Source organism: Globicephala melas, chromosome 1, assembly GCF_963455315.2.
Source record: "Globicephala melas chromosome 1, mGloMel1.2, whole genome shotgun sequence".
Taxonomy (NCBI): Eukaryota; Metazoa; Chordata; class Mammalia; order Artiodactyla; family Delphinidae; genus Globicephala; species Globicephala melas.
This window is the reverse complement of record NC_083314.1, coordinates 80994899-81015213: the sequence shown is the minus strand read 5'-3', so window position 1 is coordinate 81015213 and position 20315 is coordinate 80994899. Positions and strand designations below refer to the sequence as shown.

Here is a 20315-nt window from a genome sequence, read left to right as displayed (position 1 = left end):
AAGTTAACTACATGATGACCAGACTGTAGCCATGACATAAGCTGCTCCATCTTAACAATTCTGAGAACTGGCCTCAAGGAAATGGGAATAAACCAACCCTGGAACTGAAGATTAACTGTACTTAAAACAATCAAGATGATGCTGATCAGATCACCACATGACCAACTTCAAGATGACTGTTGGAGCTGACTGTGCTGTTCTGCACATAGGCCCCTCCCTCAACCTATACACCCCTGAAACTCCCCTTTCAAAGCTCTTGCCCCCTGATCAGAAGCACGGGAGTTGACCTTTGAACACAAGTCTGCCTTCTCCCCAGGTTGCCAGCCTCCTAAATAAAGCAACCTTTCCCTTCCTACCAACACTGGTCTCTCAAGTACTGGCTTTTGAAAGGCAAGCAGCTGAACCTGAGTTTGGTAACACAGGTAAAAAAAAAAACGTAGGTCCATTTAAAGAAAACATTAAATAATAATAATGATGATGACAGAGAGGAAAAAATTCATCAATACAGTACTTAAATGACTAAAACGCAGAAAACACTGATTTAGAGCCAAAATCACTGAGTTCATGACATCCACAAAAAAGGGGTCAGGGAGGGGTGCCCATGGTTAATATATTTTACAAGCAATAGGATTAAAATCTTCAGAAGATTGCTATAACATCGTTTAATATAAAATAATGAAATAACATGCCACTTATTCTATTAGCTGAAGTAGCTAATAAAATAGCTAATTAGCAGACACTGACAGGCTGACCCCAATCCATTCTCAACAGCCTTCTCCCTTGCCACCTCCTACTACAAAGGACAGAAAAGCTAAATCCATGCTCTCCTAGCTTTCTTTACAGCTGAGTGTGGGGAGCATGTGACAAAGTGCCCAGGGGATAGAATTTTCCAGGCAGGAAGTGAAGAGGTGGAAGTGGAGCAGTGAAAAAGATTTTCCTTTCCTTCAAAATATGGGACAAATAAACTGGTGCTATCCCTTTCCCCTTTCTTCCTGCCTGAAGTCCTAAGGCAGTAAGCATGAGGGAAAGACCAAGAGAATCACAGAGATCCAACCCTAACACGGTTGACACACTGAACTAATTTGCTGTGACCTACCTACAGACTTGTTATGTGTAAGAAAAAAAAAAGCTTGTTTGAGCCATCATTAAATCAGGTTATTTGTTGCTTGCATGTTACTAAGGTAATATGATTATCAGTAAAGGACATGTGAGAAAAGGAAGCTCATGTCTTTCTCCCACTCTTACTATCAGTTAAAGAGACAATGTAGTAGCAGAACAGACCACAATTTCCCATGGTATAAAAAGGCAAAGCAACCAAGGAGAACTGATTCAAGCTATTATCTTCACATTGATATTTTATTAGTCTGGCAAGGAATTTTTGAGCAAAACGTTTTAAAATTTGACCCCTGTCTTCTTTAACTGTACGTGGCCCAGCTCAACGGCTCTGTGAGAAGAGTGTATACAGCCTAGTGCCTAAAAAATCCTAGGCATTTGGTAAATGCTAGTCACCTACGTCTCTAGTAGATTGCAGACAGGACATATGGCTGCCTAACCGCATTCATATTGTTTTTAAGCATTCAAACGGTAGAACTGACAAATTAGGGTAAATCTCCCTGTTCTTATTTGACAACTAAAAAAAAAATCTTCTTGAAAGATTTTATTTCCATTAAAGGAAACGCAGCAGAAGCTCCATTTGTCCAACTGGCAAGAAATTATCAGCTAATAATCAGAGAAACACGGGATGATCACTTTACTTAGATGTCCCAACTCTCTTATTAATTTAAGGGCTGTGAACAAGGGCTGCTACCTAAAATGCTTAGATCCAATTTCTCTGGCCAAACTGAGATTATCTGATCATCAAAATGAATAATGATCAAAACAAAATGCATGAGTCTGGGCTAAAATAAGTAGACAGATAAGGTAGGGCAGGGAGAGAGAAAAACTTTTTTTTTTAACAACAGATTGTCTAATAGCTGTAGAAAGAATCAAAGAAATAGAAAATCATTATTGTATAGCCATTATAGTAATAATTCAGGCAAGAATCATCAATGGAGTCTAATATCATTAGGTAAAAAGCTATTAGAGAACCAGATATTTACTCAATCTCCAAGTATCACCTCAGATTATATATTAATTACAAAAGAGAAAGGGCACCTTTATAAGAAAAATTTGGCAGGCACTGCCTTAACCAAATGGTCAAACTTAACATCACCCATGATGGGTCAAGCTGACATCATGTGCACCCTCTGTTGTGATACACCGAGAAGGATACATCATTTATTTTGTATTCTTGCTCAGATATTTAATCTGAATGAAGAAACAACCAGACAAATCCAAATTAATGGACATCTTGCAAAAACCCCAAAAAACAAAAAACTTGTCTTGACTCTTCAAACTAAGGAAGGTCATGTGTGGGTTTTCCAGCTGGCAGCACGAACTAGACCCCCAGCCACGAGCAAGCATTAACCACCAGACATGTAAGCAAATAAGCCTGCAAATTCCAGTCAAGTCTTCAGCTTTAAGTCTTCTAGCTGTGGTCCCAGACATCATACAGCAAAGACAAACTATTTCCCCATACCCTATCCAAACTACTGACCCAAAGAAACGGTGAGAGAGAATACATGATTATTACTGTTTTAAGTCACCAAGTTTTAGAGTAACTTGTTATGCAATAATAGATAACTAACAGAGGCTCTACTAAGGCAGAATCTCAATCTTCCTCAATAATACCTACCTCATAGGGTTACTGGGAACATTAAATGGGCTAATGAATGTCAAGCCTGGCACAGTATGTATTCTTCATGAATGCTACCTAGTATTAAAATAACTTCAATTTGTGTAGTTAGAAGTATGAATAGAAGAATGCATAAGGTGCTTTGGGGAAGCACAAAAGAAGAGCGTTTGATACAGTCCTGGGGGTCATGGGAGGCTTCCTAAATTCAGTGAAGGACTGATTAATTGGGTTAAAAAAGCAGTAGAGGTACTTCTGCCAGAGAAAACAGATTAAGAAAACATATAGAAGCATGAAACAGTATGGCATATGTAGAAAACTACAAGTTTCATATTGGTAGAATAAAAAAAAAGCAAGAAGTGACCAGAAACAAGGCTACAGAAGTCGGGAGGGTTCAAAACCTCCATAAAGAGGGCCTTGTATATGAAGTTATAGACCCCATGACAACGGATTTTAAGGCAGGAAGTGATACGGATCTGAACACTGAGGCACATAATCCTGCAAGGGTAATATGGGAGTAAATTTAAGAATGATAAAGCTTTGAGGGAGGCTAATGCAATAGTGCAGGCAAACAAGAAAAGATGTAGATATGAACCAGGGGGAAAATGGCTGGACAAAATGGGAGTTGAGAAATAGGAAAAAAAATCAGAAAGACTTAATGTTTGATTGGATGTGTATATGAGCTGGATGAGACAAAGAAAAGATTCTAGATTAATGCCTAGGTAGAGAGTGGTACTTCCAATCAAAATCAGAAATAAAGAAAAAGGATCAGGTCTGGAAGAAAAGAGTTTGGTTTCCATTTTTGTGAGTTTGTAGTACCTATGGAACATCCAAATAGAAATGTCTAACAAGAGGTTATACATTCAAATCTTAAATTAGGGAGAAAAGTCAAAAAGAAATATAGATTTGGGAGTGTTTGTATACAGGTAATTATTAGAACTGTGAGAGAACCTAATAATGGCCAGAAAACGCTTACAGAGCAGTATTCTCAACCAGAGACAATTTTGCTCCCCCAGGGGAACATCTGGCAATATCTGGAGACATTTTGGGTTGTCATAACTTTGGGGGAGGGGGGGTTGGTTACTGCATGTAGTAGGTAGAGGCCAGGGATGCTCCTAAACATCCTACAACATACAGGAGAGCCCTACAGAACAAAATTATCCAGCCAAAATGTCAACAGTCCCAAAGTTAAGAAACCTTGTTGAAGGGTAAGAAGAAAACCAAAATGAAGGAAACACCTTAGGAAAACAAATATACAGAAATACTATCCACAAGAAGGAGAAGTCAGAAAATAGGTAAGTCAAGAAAATATACTATCATGGAAGTCACAGAAGTAGAGAATTTCTAGAGGGAAGAAAAAGACCAAAAATGTTGAATTCAGTGAATTGGACCCATGCGATAAAAATTTTAAAGTATCCACTGGGTATGTAACCAGAATAGAAGGTCACCAGGGATTTTAGTGAAAAAAGGGCCAGACTATAGGAGCAGAAGCATAATAAGAGATGAGAAAGTACATAAAATAAACATAGGCTCCCCTTAAGAAATCTTATTCAAAGGGGAAGGAAATAAGATTAGGCAGTAACTAAAGCAGTGGTTCTCAACGCTGGCTACAATCAGAATAACCGAAGGAGCTTTTAAAAATTACAAATGCTTGGACCTCACCCAGAATAATTAAATCAGAATCCCTGGGGGTATGGCCCAGGTATCTGTATTCTAAAAAATATCCTCAGTGACACTAATGTATAGCCAAAATTGAAAACCACAGAGCTAAAGGAGGAGGGAGGGGTATAAGGGGACGGGGCAGGGAGCAGTAAAGGGGGAAAAGAGAACAGGGAGAAGAAAATGAATGAAACAAAATCCCAAAAGAAATAGGTACATGGGCTGATGGAGTTGCTTTGAAAAAAAGAAAGGATACCTCATCTGAGGAGACTGGAAGGAAAAATAAATACTGATGTCAAAGAAATTGGGCACAGGGATTTGGGGAGTTCATGCCTAAAGTCCTAATTTTTATAATGAAGAATACAAATAAGCTGCTGAGAATCATCTACTAGATAGGAAATTCAGAGACTGAAATGTAGTGATCGTTCAAAATATTTGCAGAGGGAAATGCAAATTAAAAGCACTGACAGTTTAATGGAGATTAAATGCCCTTTACCAGCTGCAGGGGCACCAGTGGGCACATTTATATGATTTTCCTCCAGCAGTACTTATCCATCGCCAAGTAAAGGAGCATGGAAAAGTGGACCACAGCACTGACTGGCAGTTTAGCGGGTGGGAGAAAAAGCACAGGATGTAAAAGTTTAGATGAACTGTAGTTGAGGAGTTCAACAACAGGGTCCAAGCCAGGTAGTAAAGGGAAAGTAATACAGATACAGTTTAACTGGCACAGGAAATGATGGATTTACCCCTGAGCACCATAAGTTATTAAAAGTCTAAGATATCATTGGCTTTTGTCCTAGACAATCCCATTAAATCAGACTTCCCATAGCCTATAATTGTCCTAAGAAAGACTGTCTGCAACTAACTTTGAAATTTACAAAATATAAGACGAACTAATGGACAAATCAATGGATAGATATGTGACAACGTAAGTATAGTAAAATATTAATAGTAAAATCTAGGTGTGTGGAGGGGAGGGGAGTGTAGACTCTAGAACAGCAGTGTCCAATAGGACTTTCTGAGATGATGGAAATGTTTATAACCTGTGCTGTGAAATATGGTGTCTACTCGATATCTGTGGCTACTGAGCACTTGAAAAGTGGTGAGTGTGACTGAGGAATTTTGAGTCTTTTGAACTTTTAATTAATTTAAATTGATATAACCGCATGTGGCTAGCAGCTGCTATCTCAGTGCAGCACAAGATGCATATATCCCTGGGTTCAAGTCCTAGATTCACCATTGATCCAAGTTACCTTACTTCTCTGAGTCTTAGTTTATTCTTATATAAAATGAGAATAGCAACAATACCTACCATTTTATATGGATTAAATGAGATAAGAGAAAAAGCATGAAGCACAATCCTATGCATACAGCAAACACTTAGAAAAATCAGTGTTTATTATTCCTACTAAAAGGGATCCATGAGATCAAGTAGCACCATCTGTTTTGCTTACCATTATATCCCCAGTATCCAGTACAAGTGTCCCAGCATAAAAGACACTCAATAAATATTTGTTGCATGAATGTTTTGCAGAAGACTATATCATTATTAAATTTCATATTAAGTGCATTGCCCTAATCTATTGAGGTCTTTTTGAATCCTAATGTCATCCAATATATCTGCTATCCCTTTCAGTATCTTCTGAAGTTTTGACAAACATATCACTGATATATTAATCTGAAATATTAATAAAAATATTAACCAGAGACCTATATCATTAGTTTTATCATCCGTCAGTTTATCATCAGTAAATTATACTAGTTGAGTATAGACACTCAATTTAGCTTCATTTTCATTCTGTATATATATCCCCATCTTGTCTACAAAGGTAATAAGTATGAAAACCTTATAAAGATTAGATTATGTCAATATGTCCTTCATTGAAACTACCCTTTAAAAGAACTTAAATAACAACTTTGCACTCACCTTTCAAAAGCAGGGGATCTATCAGGACGAGTACTTCCTCGAGATCTGTATCTTTGAGTCACTGACAGCCGTGGCGGCCGACTTGGTCCCCAGAAGTCAGTGTGAGTTTGGTGACCCCTCTCATTGGCTCTATTATCTTGGTCCAGTAGACTGCTACTTAGAAAGGGTCTAAAATCTTGGAAAAACATCGTGGGGTCCAAATGGTCCCAGAACTAGTAAAAACCAGAAATAAAGCACATGTTACTGGTTTTAAGAAAAGGAGAAAGAGGAAACAGGAAGAAGAAATACTGAAAAAAGAGAGGATTAACTTTTAACACTTCAAAATTCAGCAGTTCCGAATTAAAGAAATGTATGCTTCTCCAATTTCATGGAGGAGAAAAGAGAAGTCTTTCAAGTATATGCACAGGGGGAAAAATTTATATACCAAGAAACTATTTCCTTCATATAGAAACAAGCCAGGACTTCCCTGGTGGCGCAGTGGTTAAGAATCCGCCTGCAAACGCAGGGGACACAGGTTCGAGCCCTGCTCTGGGAAGATCCCACATGCCACGGAGCAACTAAGCCCAGGAGCCACAACTACTGAGCCTGCACTCTAGAGCCCGCGAGCCACAACTACTGAGCCTGCGTGCTGCAACTACTGAAGCCCGTGTGCCTAGAGCCCGTGCTGCGCAACAAGAGAAGCCACTGCAATGAGAAGCCCGCGCACTGCAACAAAGAGTAGCTGCCGCTCACCGCAACTAGATAAAGCCCGCAACGCAGCAATGAAGACCCAACGCTGCCAAAAATAAATTAATTAATTTAAAAACAAAAAAAGAAACAAGCCAATGTCTGGACCTTAACACTGAGCTCAGATCCACATGCCTCTGACCAGTTTCCCATACTAAAAATAAAAACTTGAGCCAAAGGTGATCATGAACTTCTGTCCTAAGCATAGTCAACCATCTAGATCAACACTACAACCTTGTGTTTTGTAACAATGACATCCACATTTCCACCACAGAATAAAGATTAAACAAAATGGATGTATTTATACACTTGTAAAAAAAAAGGCAGCATCACCACAAAGTGAAGACACATGTCTATAAAATACTTAACTTACAGAAGGTTCATCAGAAAGCTGTGGCAAAGCTGTGACAAAGCAGTGTAAGAATGCCTGATAAGACCATTCTATTGTACACACTTTTTACTAAAAGGGTCTTGGTGGGGGGAGTGTTTGTTGGGTTTGGCCAAGGAATCACTAAACAAAGAGTAAATGGAAAAAAAAACAAATTACGTCTGAAATAATTTAAATTTTATTTATCTGTTTATCCATCCACCTGTTGACAGGCATTTGGGTTGTTTCTAATTTTTTATTATTACAAATAGTTGCTATGAACAATTATGTACATATCTTAGAGGAGTGGAATGGCTGAATCATATGGCTGATGTATTTTTATCTTTTTTAAAAAACAGCTAGCCTGTTTTCTAAAGTGGTTGTACCATTTTTACATTCAATTTCAGTTGCTCCATAGCCTCACCAAAAGTTAATATTGTCAGTCTTAAATTTTAACGATGCTGTAAGTGGTATAGTGGTATTCATTTTGGTGGTTTTTATTTTTTGGCCATGCCACGCGGCATGTGGGATATTAGTTCCCCAACCAGGGACTGAACCCATGCCCTCTGCAGTGGAAGCAGAGTCCTAACCACTGGACCACCAAAGAATCCCCTCATTGTGGTTTTAATTTGCAATTCGCTAATGACTAATGATGTTGAGCATTTTTTTTTTTTGCCATCTGTATATCTTCTTTGGTGAAGTAGATTGTTCAAATCTTTTGCCATTTTCTGAAACTGGGTTGTTTTCTCATTATTCCATTTTAAAAGGTCTCTACATAGCCTGGATACAAGTTTTTTTTTTAAATAAATTTATTTATTTATTCATTTTATTTTTGGCTACGTTGGGTCTCTAGAAAATAAATTTATTTGTTCAATAAATTAAGGAAAATTAGAATAGTTTTTTAAAAAGAATAAGAAGCACTAGAATGACTACCAGGAGCAGTGGATATTGAAAGAAAAATAAAAACAGTGCTCATCCTCAAATCAGCTCACGGATGCCTGGAATATAAGGCTCAAAAATAAAAGGAAATTAAGAGGTTTATAATATGCTGGCTGGGAAAGAAAGGACTCTCAGAACAAATCTCAAGACTATGGGTGAGGGGTTTCCCTGGTGGCATGGTGGTTGAGAATCCGCCTGCCAATGCAGGGGACCCGGGTTCAAGACCTGGTCCAGGAAGATCCCTCAGGCTGCAAAGCAACTAAGCCCCTGTGCCACAACTACTGAGCCTACGCACTAGAGCCCGCGAGCCACAACTACTGAGCCCACGTGCCACAACTACTGAAGCCCGCACACACCTAGAGCCCATGCTCCGCAACAAGAGAAGCCACAGCAATGAGAAGCCCGCGCACTGCCACCAAGAGTAGCCTCCGCTCGCAGCCACTAGAGAAAGCCCACGCACAGCAACGAAGACCCAACGCAGCCAAAAATAAATTAAATAAATAAATTTTTTTATAAAAGGCTATGGGTGACTATGGCAAATTCCTAAATTTTATAAAAATAGAGTATTCAAATGTCATTCACAAAGAAAAAAATACGATGTCCAATGCCCACCCACCCCCCAAAATGTAAACACTCTGCCATAAACAATCTCTTGAAAGGCAACTTTTCCCAAATGAGTTTAAATTTAGAGGCTATGGACTCTGGTCAACTGGCAGTCACTGAACAAAAAACTGGCAAGGCTGACACCAAGACTGTTTTCTGTTTCACTCTTCTTCCTTCAGCTACCACTGAGTTTATGTTATGGTCTTTGCTTAGCAACAGTATTACTGGTGTGAACTTAGTCACGAATGACATAAACATAGTTATTCTTTGAACAACTGTTGAAGAGCTCAGGAGTTTTACTTGATATTTCCAAATGGACTGGATGTGAAGTAGGCAGCACTGTGAAATGAGCTATTTTAACCCTTCATACTAAAAAGTGAGACAGATGAAAGATTTGGTTGAGTTAATTCAACCTTTAAGATCCCATCCAGGCTGCAGCTGCTCAAAGAACCCAAACTCTACCTGGCATTTGAGTACAAGCCCTCTGGCTGAGACTGGGAGAACAGCAAACAGGTAAAGGATGATTTACTTGGTAAAGGAAAGTTAAAGGTTTGAAATCTTTAACTTCTTTTCACTAGGTTTAATCATTTAAAATTACCATCTTTGTAGGTCAAAAACAGTAGAATATCAACACTTTTATTTATTGTAGTTCAATTTAATTTAACTTTATGTTGTTCTTGATTATTTCAGAGCTTTCTCCACAGGTCCCAGGAGCACACACAAAAGAGCATGAGCTGGTAATGGAGAGAGCCTTCATGAAGGTGGAAGTAAAACTGCCCTCAAAGCCTACTGATCTCCTCCCCTAACTACCAGAGGTGCTAGTCCCAATCCCCTGCTAACTATAGACTTAAATTACTAAACCCAAAGGGGAGGAGGGAGGAATCAGAGCTTTCATGTTCACCTCTGACCTCTTCATTCATTCGTCATTACTCTTCCCTACCAGAGGAGTGATGCATCTGATTGGTGAGTGGCAAAAGTTTTTGCTAATTAGCAAAAGTTCTGCTAATTCGCATTTCTCCAATGGATGGAGTTCATTTATAAGGAGGTTGCATAAATGCAAAAGAAGTGGTTCTGAGTATTTGTGCCTGCTCAGCAGCCTCTAATTCTCAAGTGGGTCATCCTGTGCAGACTTAGGATGTTCATTTGGCCACAGATCAACTGTGCTCTCCATTTGGCTGAATAAAAACTAAATCTTTATTTCCATCTGCCTGGCGTCTATGTTTTATTTCTCAGTATGTTCTGGACGCTCAGATGGAGGGAAGAGGTATGATCAATTATCAACCATCACATATAACCAGACAGGTTTTAACACAGGATAACAGTTTAATATAGCACAGGCATGAAATAATACGAAGTCATAAAATATATAATTCTTATAACTATGAAGAGACAAGAAAAAAGATTTATGACATAATCCTAAGTAAATTTTAAAAATCAGAAATACAATACAGTATATCCTATGATTATATCTGAAAAGTTATGAAGCATGAATGTGAGAAATGGAAAGTATTAAAAATAAACAAACAAATAAAGTAAAAATAAGGTAATGAGAATATGGAAGATTTTTCATTTTTAAAAAATCTTCTTAATGTTGTTACAATATTTTTCAGTATCTATGCCTCAAGACAAAACCTGAAAGGAAATGTATGGAGAAAGGGGGCTTAGTAGAGCGGGACTCCAGATGCTTTTTAATACCTTTTCTATTGCCCATTGTAATGTTGCATATGTAGCAAAACAAACTTTATTTAAATAAATATAAATCAGACTGCTCAGAGTACCCTGCCTTCTTGCACACCTGGGAGTTCTTTTTCTAGAAAGCCATCTATCTTATTTTCTGCTAATCTGAGGCAGCAGCTACAGCCGCTCTTGCACTGAAGTGATAAAACTAAGGTAAGTTGAGACCTTCCGATCAGATGTCTCACTGGCACCAGGTCATGGTCAGAAGCTTTCAAGTAGTCAATGAAACCCCTCAGATAGCCATGGGCTCCATTCCCCAGGTTATCAACAGGAACCTCAGTATAGCTATGTCCTCTCTCTATACAAACTGCTAGCAACATTTCTAAATTCACTCTCCACTGACCCTCACACATCACTCATAGTTCCCATTTAACTGGCAACACTCCTCCATCCTCATACACCCTCCCTATCTCCCCCACCCCAGACCCAATTCAGAAAAAAAAATCAATACCAATTATATGAGAAATTTTGCTTGGACTAAGCCTCTTCTGATATATCTAGTATTTTAAGAATTCAGCTATTAGTAAATGCTAATTAAGAAAATAACCTTTTCATTGTACAAGCAACTCTGGCTGAAGAAAAACAGAGCAAAATTGAGCATAAGCCTTTGCTGAAATTACCAACTGAAATATAGAAAAGAAAAATAGCTTTCGTTTCCACACATAATTTTCTTTTTATTGACTGACTGATTGATTGATTGACTGATTTTTGGCTGCACTGGGTCTTCATTGCTGCGCATGGACTTTTTCTAGTTGCGGTGAGTGGGAGCTACTCTTCGTTGCGGTGCGTGGGCTTCTTATTGCGGTGGCTTCTCTTGTTACAGACCACGGGCTATAGGCGCGCGGGCTTCAGTAGTTGTGGCACACGGACTCAGTAGTTGTGGCTCACGGGCTCTAGAGCACAGGCTCGGTAGTTGTAGCGCACGGGCTTAGTTGCTCTGCGGCATGTGGGATCTTCCTGGACCAGGGCTCGAACCCATGTCCCCTGCATTGGCAGGCGGATTCTTAACCACTGTGCCACCAGGGAAGCCCTCTCCACACATAATTTTCTTTCTAAGTTTTTCCTCCAGGGACATGGGTATAAGACCTTATGGCCTATGAATACTATCTTGAGATAGCATTTCTCACCTCTTTGCTTATCTAAATTCCACATACCCTTTAAGGCTCTAGTACTTGAAGCCTTGTTTTACCTTCTCCATGAAGGAGTTTTACCTTCTCCATGAAGTCTTAATAATGGCTAAAATTTATTAAGCGCTCACTATATGGCAGGCACACTGGCCCACACACCTGGCATGTATCAACTCACCTAATCCTCATGACAACCCTCTGAGGTAGGTATTATTATTTTCCCCAACTTATAAAGGAGAACACAGAGGCACAGAGAAATTCTAAGTAATTCTGCCCAGGTTACCTAGTCAGTAAGCAGTAGACCCAGGGTTTAAACTCAGGCAGTCTGGATCCGTGCATATCACTATGTCATTTGACCTCTTTCCTAAAGATCTTAGTCTTCCCAAAGACTGCAGCCCACCTAATCTCTCCCTTCTACTGTACTTGTTACATCCCCATAAGTTTATTATACTCTCTGTACACACTTGTTTTCATATCTGTTTCATATGTTTGCACTTGTTCCCCAAATAAATTATAAGTTCCTTGCTGGCAAGGCAACCATAACATTTGCTTCTTGCTCCTACTTCTAGCAGAGTGCTGGAAGTGCACTAAACATATACTTCTTAGATGATTTTTTTAAATCCCTGACAACTTCTACAGTATTAAAAGAAAATACTTTTTTTTTCTATTTTTTAAGTGCAAAATATCGTTTAAAAAGGAGAAAACTGAAATATTCAGGCATGATGACAAGGGAAAACTGGGCATAATCATGCCCTTGCTACAAACCCTTAAGAACATGAAGTCACAGGCTATGACTAAGCAAAATTACTTCAACACCTGAAGGATAACTTATGCAGTCAGTGTCAGATTTAGCATTACTGAAGTTAGGAAACTGACTATATATATTTATTTTTCTTCTGAATGCATCTCCTCCTGGTGAGTCATATCTATAAAACTGACAGACCAATGTATTTCCATCTCCTAAAAGAGAACTAACACTTAAGGAAAATCAGATGAAGTCTCTTCTGATGCATATGCATAACCAGTAAGTGAAAATCTGTGTAATCAGGAATAGCATACACAAGGAAAAAAATTACTAAAACCGGAAAGGCTTCCAGGCCTGGTTAGCAGAATCAATTTTAAGTAATATTTTTCCATCCACCAAAATGAGAAAGTGGGAGTTCAAAGACATAATCTGTCTTGAATCACACTAATCAACCCATGTACCAAGGCAGTTCAGAGTTAAGCAAAAAGCTGAATGCTGGATATTAAGAAGTACCACAGGGGCTTCCCTGGTGGCGCGGTGGTTGAGAGTCCGCCTGCCGATGCAGGGGACTCGGGTTCGTGCCCCAGTCTGGGAAGATCCCACATGCCGCGGAGCGGCTGGGCCTGTGAGCCATGGCCGCTGAGCCTGCGCGTCCGAAGCCTGTGCTCCGCAACGGGAGAGGCCACAACAGGGAGAGGCCTGCATATGGCAAAAAAAAAAAAAAAAAAGTACCACAGACCATAAGTAAAAGAAAATACCTTAATAAAACAGGACTGTTACCCAAACATTTCATTAAGTTTCTTGACTATAAATCTAACAACGGAGAAATCTGGGGAGCTGGGAATTCCCTGGCGGTCCAGTGGTTAGGACTTGGCGCTTTCACTGCCAGGGCCCAGGTTCAATCCCTGGTTGAGGAACTAAGATCCAGCAAGCTGAGCAGCAAGTCCAAAAAAATTTTTTTAAAAACCTGGGAGCTACAGGTCTTAAGATGATTTTCAGAGGATAAAGGAGAGAAGCTTAGGGTTTTATAGGTTTCTTATTGAATACCAGTTTTCAAATACACAGCAAATACAGTTTTAATTTATACACAAATAACTACCAAAAAGTTTTGCTAGTTCTTCAGGTACTTGAACTATCTCCAAAAAAGGCTAATGTGATCCTGAAACACAAAGAAATTCTGATTATGGGATTTAAGGGGTTTTTTTTTCTTTTAGCATCTGTTAGCTTTCTAGAGCTAACCAAGCTGTGCGGCAATAGGAGCAAAAGCAAACCAGTGTTTTTTGTAGGCAGAGCTGGTCTGTCCCTTGTGAGGTAACAGTCTCTAAATGCTAATAAACAAAGAGTACTTAATGCCACTTAAAATTGTACACTTAAATTGTACACTTAAAAATGGTTAAAATGGTCCAAAAACACCAGATTTTAAGTCAATGGATTAAATGAAAAAGAAAATTACTGCGTTTAATTTAAAATGGTATTCAAGGATACAGATTAATGTCTTATTTTCAAATCCTAGTTAAGATTATTTTCCCCAAAAAATACGGATGCTGCATTATATAAAGAACTGGAAATTAATTGTAGGTCCCATCTTGAGACCTGGAAGGCAAGCAAGTATCTTATCCTTAATCTAGCCCTGAAATTCCAATTACAAACTACCACAATCATTAAAGGTAATCTCTAGAAACCAGTACCTCTGTGTAAAATCATAGACTGTGCCTCATTGTGACTTCAATTACAACTCATCCTGGCCTGTTCTTTACTTGACTGTCAGACCATTAAGAGTCTGCAACACTGTTATTTAAAAAACAATACAAGCTTTTTATTCTCACACCATATACACAATATAGAAGCAGAAACCAGAACTGAAAACACCACCAGGTTTCAAATATAGCACAGCTCTCTCCTAATCAAAGGTTTACTAAAAGTAACATGCCAAAGCCCCAACTATTGAACACAAATCTTTCTAAGACTACTCTTGCCCATATTTTTCTTATACATTCTGATGTTTTGCTGCACTGGGAAGTGAAAATCTGTCATGGTTTTAACACCCACCCACTATCTAAAGAATCCATACAGCCAACGGAAAACTTACCTCTGCAAAATGTGTTGATGTGCTGCTGCCACCACCTAAAAAACTGAAGAGAAAAAGCAATGAGTAGTGATTCTATTCCCAGGAACAAGCTTCCCTCCTGGAAGCTAAATATAGAATGGTACAATGAGAGCAAATCCCAATAAGGAAAAATAACTCATCCCAACATGACACCCTCAAAGGAAATTATGAAGAACTGGCATGTGGATTAATCTATGAAAAATATTATAACAAACTACAAAATCAAGGGTAAGCCAAATGAAAAATTGGGGAGAGGGCTTCCCTGGTGGTGCAGTGGTTAAAAATCTGCCTGCCAATGCAGGGGACACAGGTTCGAGCCCTGGTCCAGGAAGATCCCACATGCCGCAGAGCAACTAAGCCCATGCGCCACAACTACTGAGCCGGCACTCTAGAGCCCGCAAGCCACAACTACTGAAGCCTGCGCGCCTAGAGCCTATGCTCCGCAACAAGAGAAGACACTGCAATGAGAAGCCTGCACACCACAACGAAGAGTAGCCGCCGCTCGCTGCAACTACAGAAAGCCCGCACACAGCAACGAAGACCCAACCAGCCAAAAATCAATAAGATAAATAAATTTTTTAAAAAATTGGGGAGAGAGACTATCACAGAGAAGGAAGAAGGATCCACAGCCAGCAATGCAGCTCAAATCTGAGCAAAGGAAGAAAAACATCTATTCTCAGAAGCTAAGAAATAAAACAAGATTCTCAAAATAATATTTCATTAAAAAACCATTTAACCACCAGATGAAAACAACATTTGAAACTATTGGGAATGATTAAATGTAGTAATGCAAGGGGTCTGGTACTATATTTAGCACCTTACAAAAGGGCTCAATAAATATTTTTTCTTCTTCTGATAGCTTATCCTATTCTATGATTATCCTACTCACCCTTCAGGGCCCATCCTCCATTAAGTCTTTTCTAAACTCACCAACCAAACAAGACTCCTCCACACCCCTCTGCACTGACTTTGATTCTAAATTCAACCTTTTATTATAAATATCTAGGGCTTCCCTGGTGGCACAGTGGTTGAGAGTCCGCCTGCTGATGCAGGGGACACGGATTTGTGCCCCGGTCCGGGAAGATCCCACAGGCCGCGGAGCAACTGGGACCGTGAGCCGTGGCCGCTGAGCCTGCGTGACCGGAGCCTGTGCTCCACAATGGGAGAGGCCACAGCAGTGAGAGGCCCACATACCGCAAAAAAAATAAAAAATAAAATATCTAGAATTTTCCTCATCCATTTCTACTTGTTCCCCTCCTTTCATAAACATAAATTCAGAGGGTAAAGGCTGTATTTTATTAATACCACAAATATATGTGTTTATTATGTATCAGCCATTATACAGAGCACTCACCACTTGTGAAAACCCTGCTTTACCATATCCTATATTGATGACTGGAAAGTAAAAGTTGTTGAATTAATATCACATGTATAAACCTATTCCCAAAGACTGGGGAAAAATATTTGATCCCACTGTCCCCACGAAATCTGCAAAGAAGAGAGGAAACTGGCTAACACACTTTGGCGGAAACAGGATGGAAAGTATCACAAGAACTGCTGGATATCACTTTTACTTCAAGAGACACACACATGTGCACCAAAGTACACACACTAGCACACAAGCATGCACACACTCACCTCAATGAAATAAAGTCCACAAACTATTATAAATAACTTTCATTTTCAGAATTACAATACCAATCCAGGCACTGCACTCAGCTCATTGAAGAAACAAACACACTCCAGTTAGTCTGGAACCAAAAGTGAAAAAACGAAGCTAATGCCATTCTCTACGTCATCATTCTCAGGCCTTATTCTCTAATTAGAAACCACTTAACAACTGTATTTGCTTCAGAAGTTAAAACATCTTTTGTAAAAAACACTTCAAATGTAGAACAAGCCCAAAAGTACCAGTACATCTATGCTAAATAAATAATTGAACTACCACTCTGTATCCATTTTATTACGCAAGCCTAGATAGGCTTCCAGGGCTCTTTCCTGACTTTACCATATAGTTTCAAGAATTCAAACATCTTTGGTAATTAAAGCTATCAACTCTATCTTTTGGGCTTCTTCTCCCCCTGAAACTCCCTCAGCATTCCCTTTCCTTAAAATTCCTTTGCATTTTAAGAATGATAAGGCTAATCATAGAGAAGGGATAATAACAACCACAACATTCTGAGAAATGTTACAAAGCTTAAGAAAACTTACAAGATGCCCCTCTAGCTGAAATGTCTAATAGCAAATGGAACCCATTATCCAGTATTTACATAAGGACTTGCTCTCATTAATTTTTACCATCCACTACTTACTACTGTAATTGCTAAGTATTCAAATAAGCAAATGTTTATGAACTTTATAGAAGGGAATACCATGCTACCTCTAAGACTGATTCTAAGACAAAGATTTCTTCAACTATTTAAAACACTGATATTTCAAAAGCCATAATCTTTGCATTTGAGTATCTGGTACCAATAGCACCTGTACAGGACAACCTTTGACTTACAAAGGCACAAAGAAAAGAATTAAGTCAAATGAGAGCAGGAGCCATAGAATTCATAGTTCCCCGCTAGAAAAGATTCATCCTGCAGTTACTCACAAACCTCATTTATAACCATACTTTGTATACAGGGCTAAAGAAAGCAGGATTAGTATTTAAAAACTTTGAAAAAATCGCCCCCCAACAACCAATATGCTCTTCATTCAATGCATGCAGAGCATACCTGCTTGAAATAAGTATTAGATGCAATTATAATAGCACAAATAAAAAGATATCCCAAGTTAGCATGCCATCCACACAAAATTGCTAATTTTGCTATCAAGCTAATCTTTATAGATTTAGAACTGGTATTGTGTTATTTAAAACCAAGATTATTATATCAACACTTAAGTGTTTGTACCAAACTAGATCCCATGCCATATATTGCCTTAGAAGCTCCAGTTCATTTACACATATATAATCACTGATCATTAATAAAGTTAAACTAATTGTACATACTGTAAAATGTGTAGTTTTTCCTGGTTGTGGAAGGGACCTTCAACTTTATATTCTGCCAACAGCAACAGTAAAGGAATTATTTACTGCCATTATTTCTTACTGCCCCAAAATCTTTAATCCCAAGATTAAAAGAAGCTTCAGATTACAGATTCTTTTTACCCAGTCAGTATTTCTTCAGTTGTCCAACCAATGTTTAACCAGATAGCCAAAAAAGAACAAATGTGTTATTACATTTACCCCAAAAAGGCCCTCCTATCAACACTATTCTACTTTTTGTTAAGCTTTCATAGTTTTAATCATATTGACCAAGAAGGAATACTTAACACTGTCACTTTCAGAAATAATGTCCCCTTTTTATAGGTTTTATACCATTAGTAAAAGCAACAAGAGCCAATATCAAGCATTACCAGCAAACTGATATTACAGTGGCAAGATGGCATAAGTTTGACCGCAATAATCCTAATAAGGACAAGGGACCCAAGGCTTCCGCAAGAATAACAACTCAGTTTCCCTGGCTAGAACAGCCTGTTTATCTTACTAGATATCTTTGTCAGAAGTCACTCACCAGCCCACCAAAGAGGTATAACAGAAATTTACCTTCAGGCCACAGAGTGGTCACTAAAAACCAACCAATAATCCAAGAGATCCCCAAACTCTTAGAAAATATATGAAAACTTACCAGATTTACTATGATATGGATACAGAGGTTTCCAAGGAATGCCACAGTAGTCTCATCACACCCACTATCACATCATTTTCCAAATTTTCCCATTTTTCTTCCCCTTCGCTCTGCCACTTTTCTTCTCTCTCTCTCAATAGAGTATGTTATAAAACAAATTCCCTTCTATTCATTCAGTTGATGCTGAGAAAAATAATTTTGATAACAGAATGCCTGATTTATTCATGAGCTTGTACAATACCTGGAATCATCTGTCATTTCTTCAATAAACCCTGATTCACATCTGGGACAAATATATTCCTATAAAAGAAAGGAAGACAAATAAAAGTGCATCAGAAAACTAAGCATATAGTTTCAGAATAATATGCAGTACACAAGCTGATGCTGTGAAATGTAGTATGCACTTGCTGACGCCCAGGACAGTTTTTTCTGTTATACTCTGGCAAATAAAGAATTCCATGAGATGTCTACAGAATGGCTTCACAAGCAGTTCCCACTGAGAACTAAAAGAAGAATGTCAAAGTTTTTTATTTTTTTTAAACTGGAATGAATTCATTATCTAATTTTCTATTCAAATCTACTGAAAAAGTTCCACTACGTATATCAGAGCAGTAGAAGATTATAATATTCATGGGTACAGAAACTGCTGTATTTTTTTTACTATGTACATACAGGAGACATAAACTGAATCACAGAATAAATCAATTTGTAGACTAGGAATTTACAGTGAAGTTTTACAATATTTCTGATCTGCTTTTTGATTATCAGTGGTTCCAAATAAAACAATGTTCTCAGGTATTCTATAGAAATGATCATTTAAATAACCAGAACAATCCCATTAGATCAGCTTCTATTTCCTTAACTACCATGAATCTTTCTTTTAAATAAGTAAATATTTCTTTTAAATATCAAGCTTTGGGGCTGATAAGAAAGAATATAATTTAGAGACTGCCTTACCATAGTTTTAAAAAAGTATATTTTAACTACCTATTAAAATAGATCTGGGAAAGACATTTTCAACTATTTTCTTGCTCTCTATATTTTCTAAACCTGAAAGTTTGTCTTATCAGAAGGAAATGTAAGCTGTATTTGCCTACTCAAACAAAGACAGTCAGAATGGTAACTCAAATATTCAAATGCTTTCTTAAAAGAGATATAAAGAAAAAAGACCAATCCCTTCTGTCAAGGAGATTAGTTTGGTGAGGAGACAGTCAATGCAAGAAACAGTAAAATTTAATAAAAGACTTTCTTTAATCAGTGCACACTGGGAATATAAACAAATATCGAAGTCTGCCTGATGGAATCAGGGAAGGCTTTATCTGAAACAGAGACTTAAAGCAGTACTCTGTTTGCTCAATAAAAAAGGAAATTATGGGTTAAAAACTGTAACAACAGAATACAGCATGCATGGAGGCTGGAGGGGAATGGTATGATGAGTATGAATAGGCAGGCTGGAACCAGACTGTGGAAAACTTCACATTACCATGAACTTTACCCTGTGGATTAGAAATCTCTCAACCTTTTCTCTCCTCTATACACATGAAAGACGAGAAACACTCATAATGGGCATACTGTGAACTACTCCAGAAATGAAATAATCTGGAGACGATATGAATCCCTGAGCCCCTCCCTCTACTCCTTCATCCCCCACCCTCCCAGGCAGCAGTAACTACATTCCTTTCTCTCCCACTAAGAAAGTTTATCTGAAAGGAAGTGAGATTGACTTTAGAAGGCTAACCCTAAATCTATTCTAAAGTTAAAAAGAAAAAAATATCAATTACAAAATGTGATTTGTCACCATCCCAGTACCAGGCCCTCCTCTTTCTTTTCTCTTCCTCTCTCACTCATTCCCATTGCTTTAAAATACCCTGTATGAAAAAAATTAAAAATAAAAAAATAAATATCCCATATGTGGAACAACTCCCAAATGTCTCTCTCTAACCCAGGCCACTCTTCTGAATTCCAGATTC

At 38.3% G+C, this 20315-nt stretch overlaps 1 protein-coding gene across 3 annotated transcripts in view; it reads right to left on the bottom strand.

The window, feature by feature from the left end:
* The window catches only part of RNF115 (ring finger protein 115), a 65725-nt gene that overhangs the window by 26940 nt on the left and 18470 nt on the right, over positions 1–20315 (bottom strand). The window contains exons 2-5 of one of the 3 annotated variants that reach the window (XM_060300317.1): positions 18587–18645; positions 17667–17718; positions 14651–14693; positions 6318–6529 (exon numbers count right to left, since the gene is read on the bottom strand). In XM_060300317.1, coding sequence (XP_060156300.1) covers positions 6318–6529; positions 14651–14693; positions 17667–17718; positions 18587–18596 — 317 coding nt within the window. In that variant the 5' untranslated portion in view covers positions 18597–18645. The remainder of the gene's footprint in view (positions 1–6317; positions 6530–14650; positions 14694–17666; positions 17719–18586; positions 18646–20315) is intronic. The other 2 variants (XM_030869264.3, XM_070044844.1) reach the window with 2 other exon arrangements.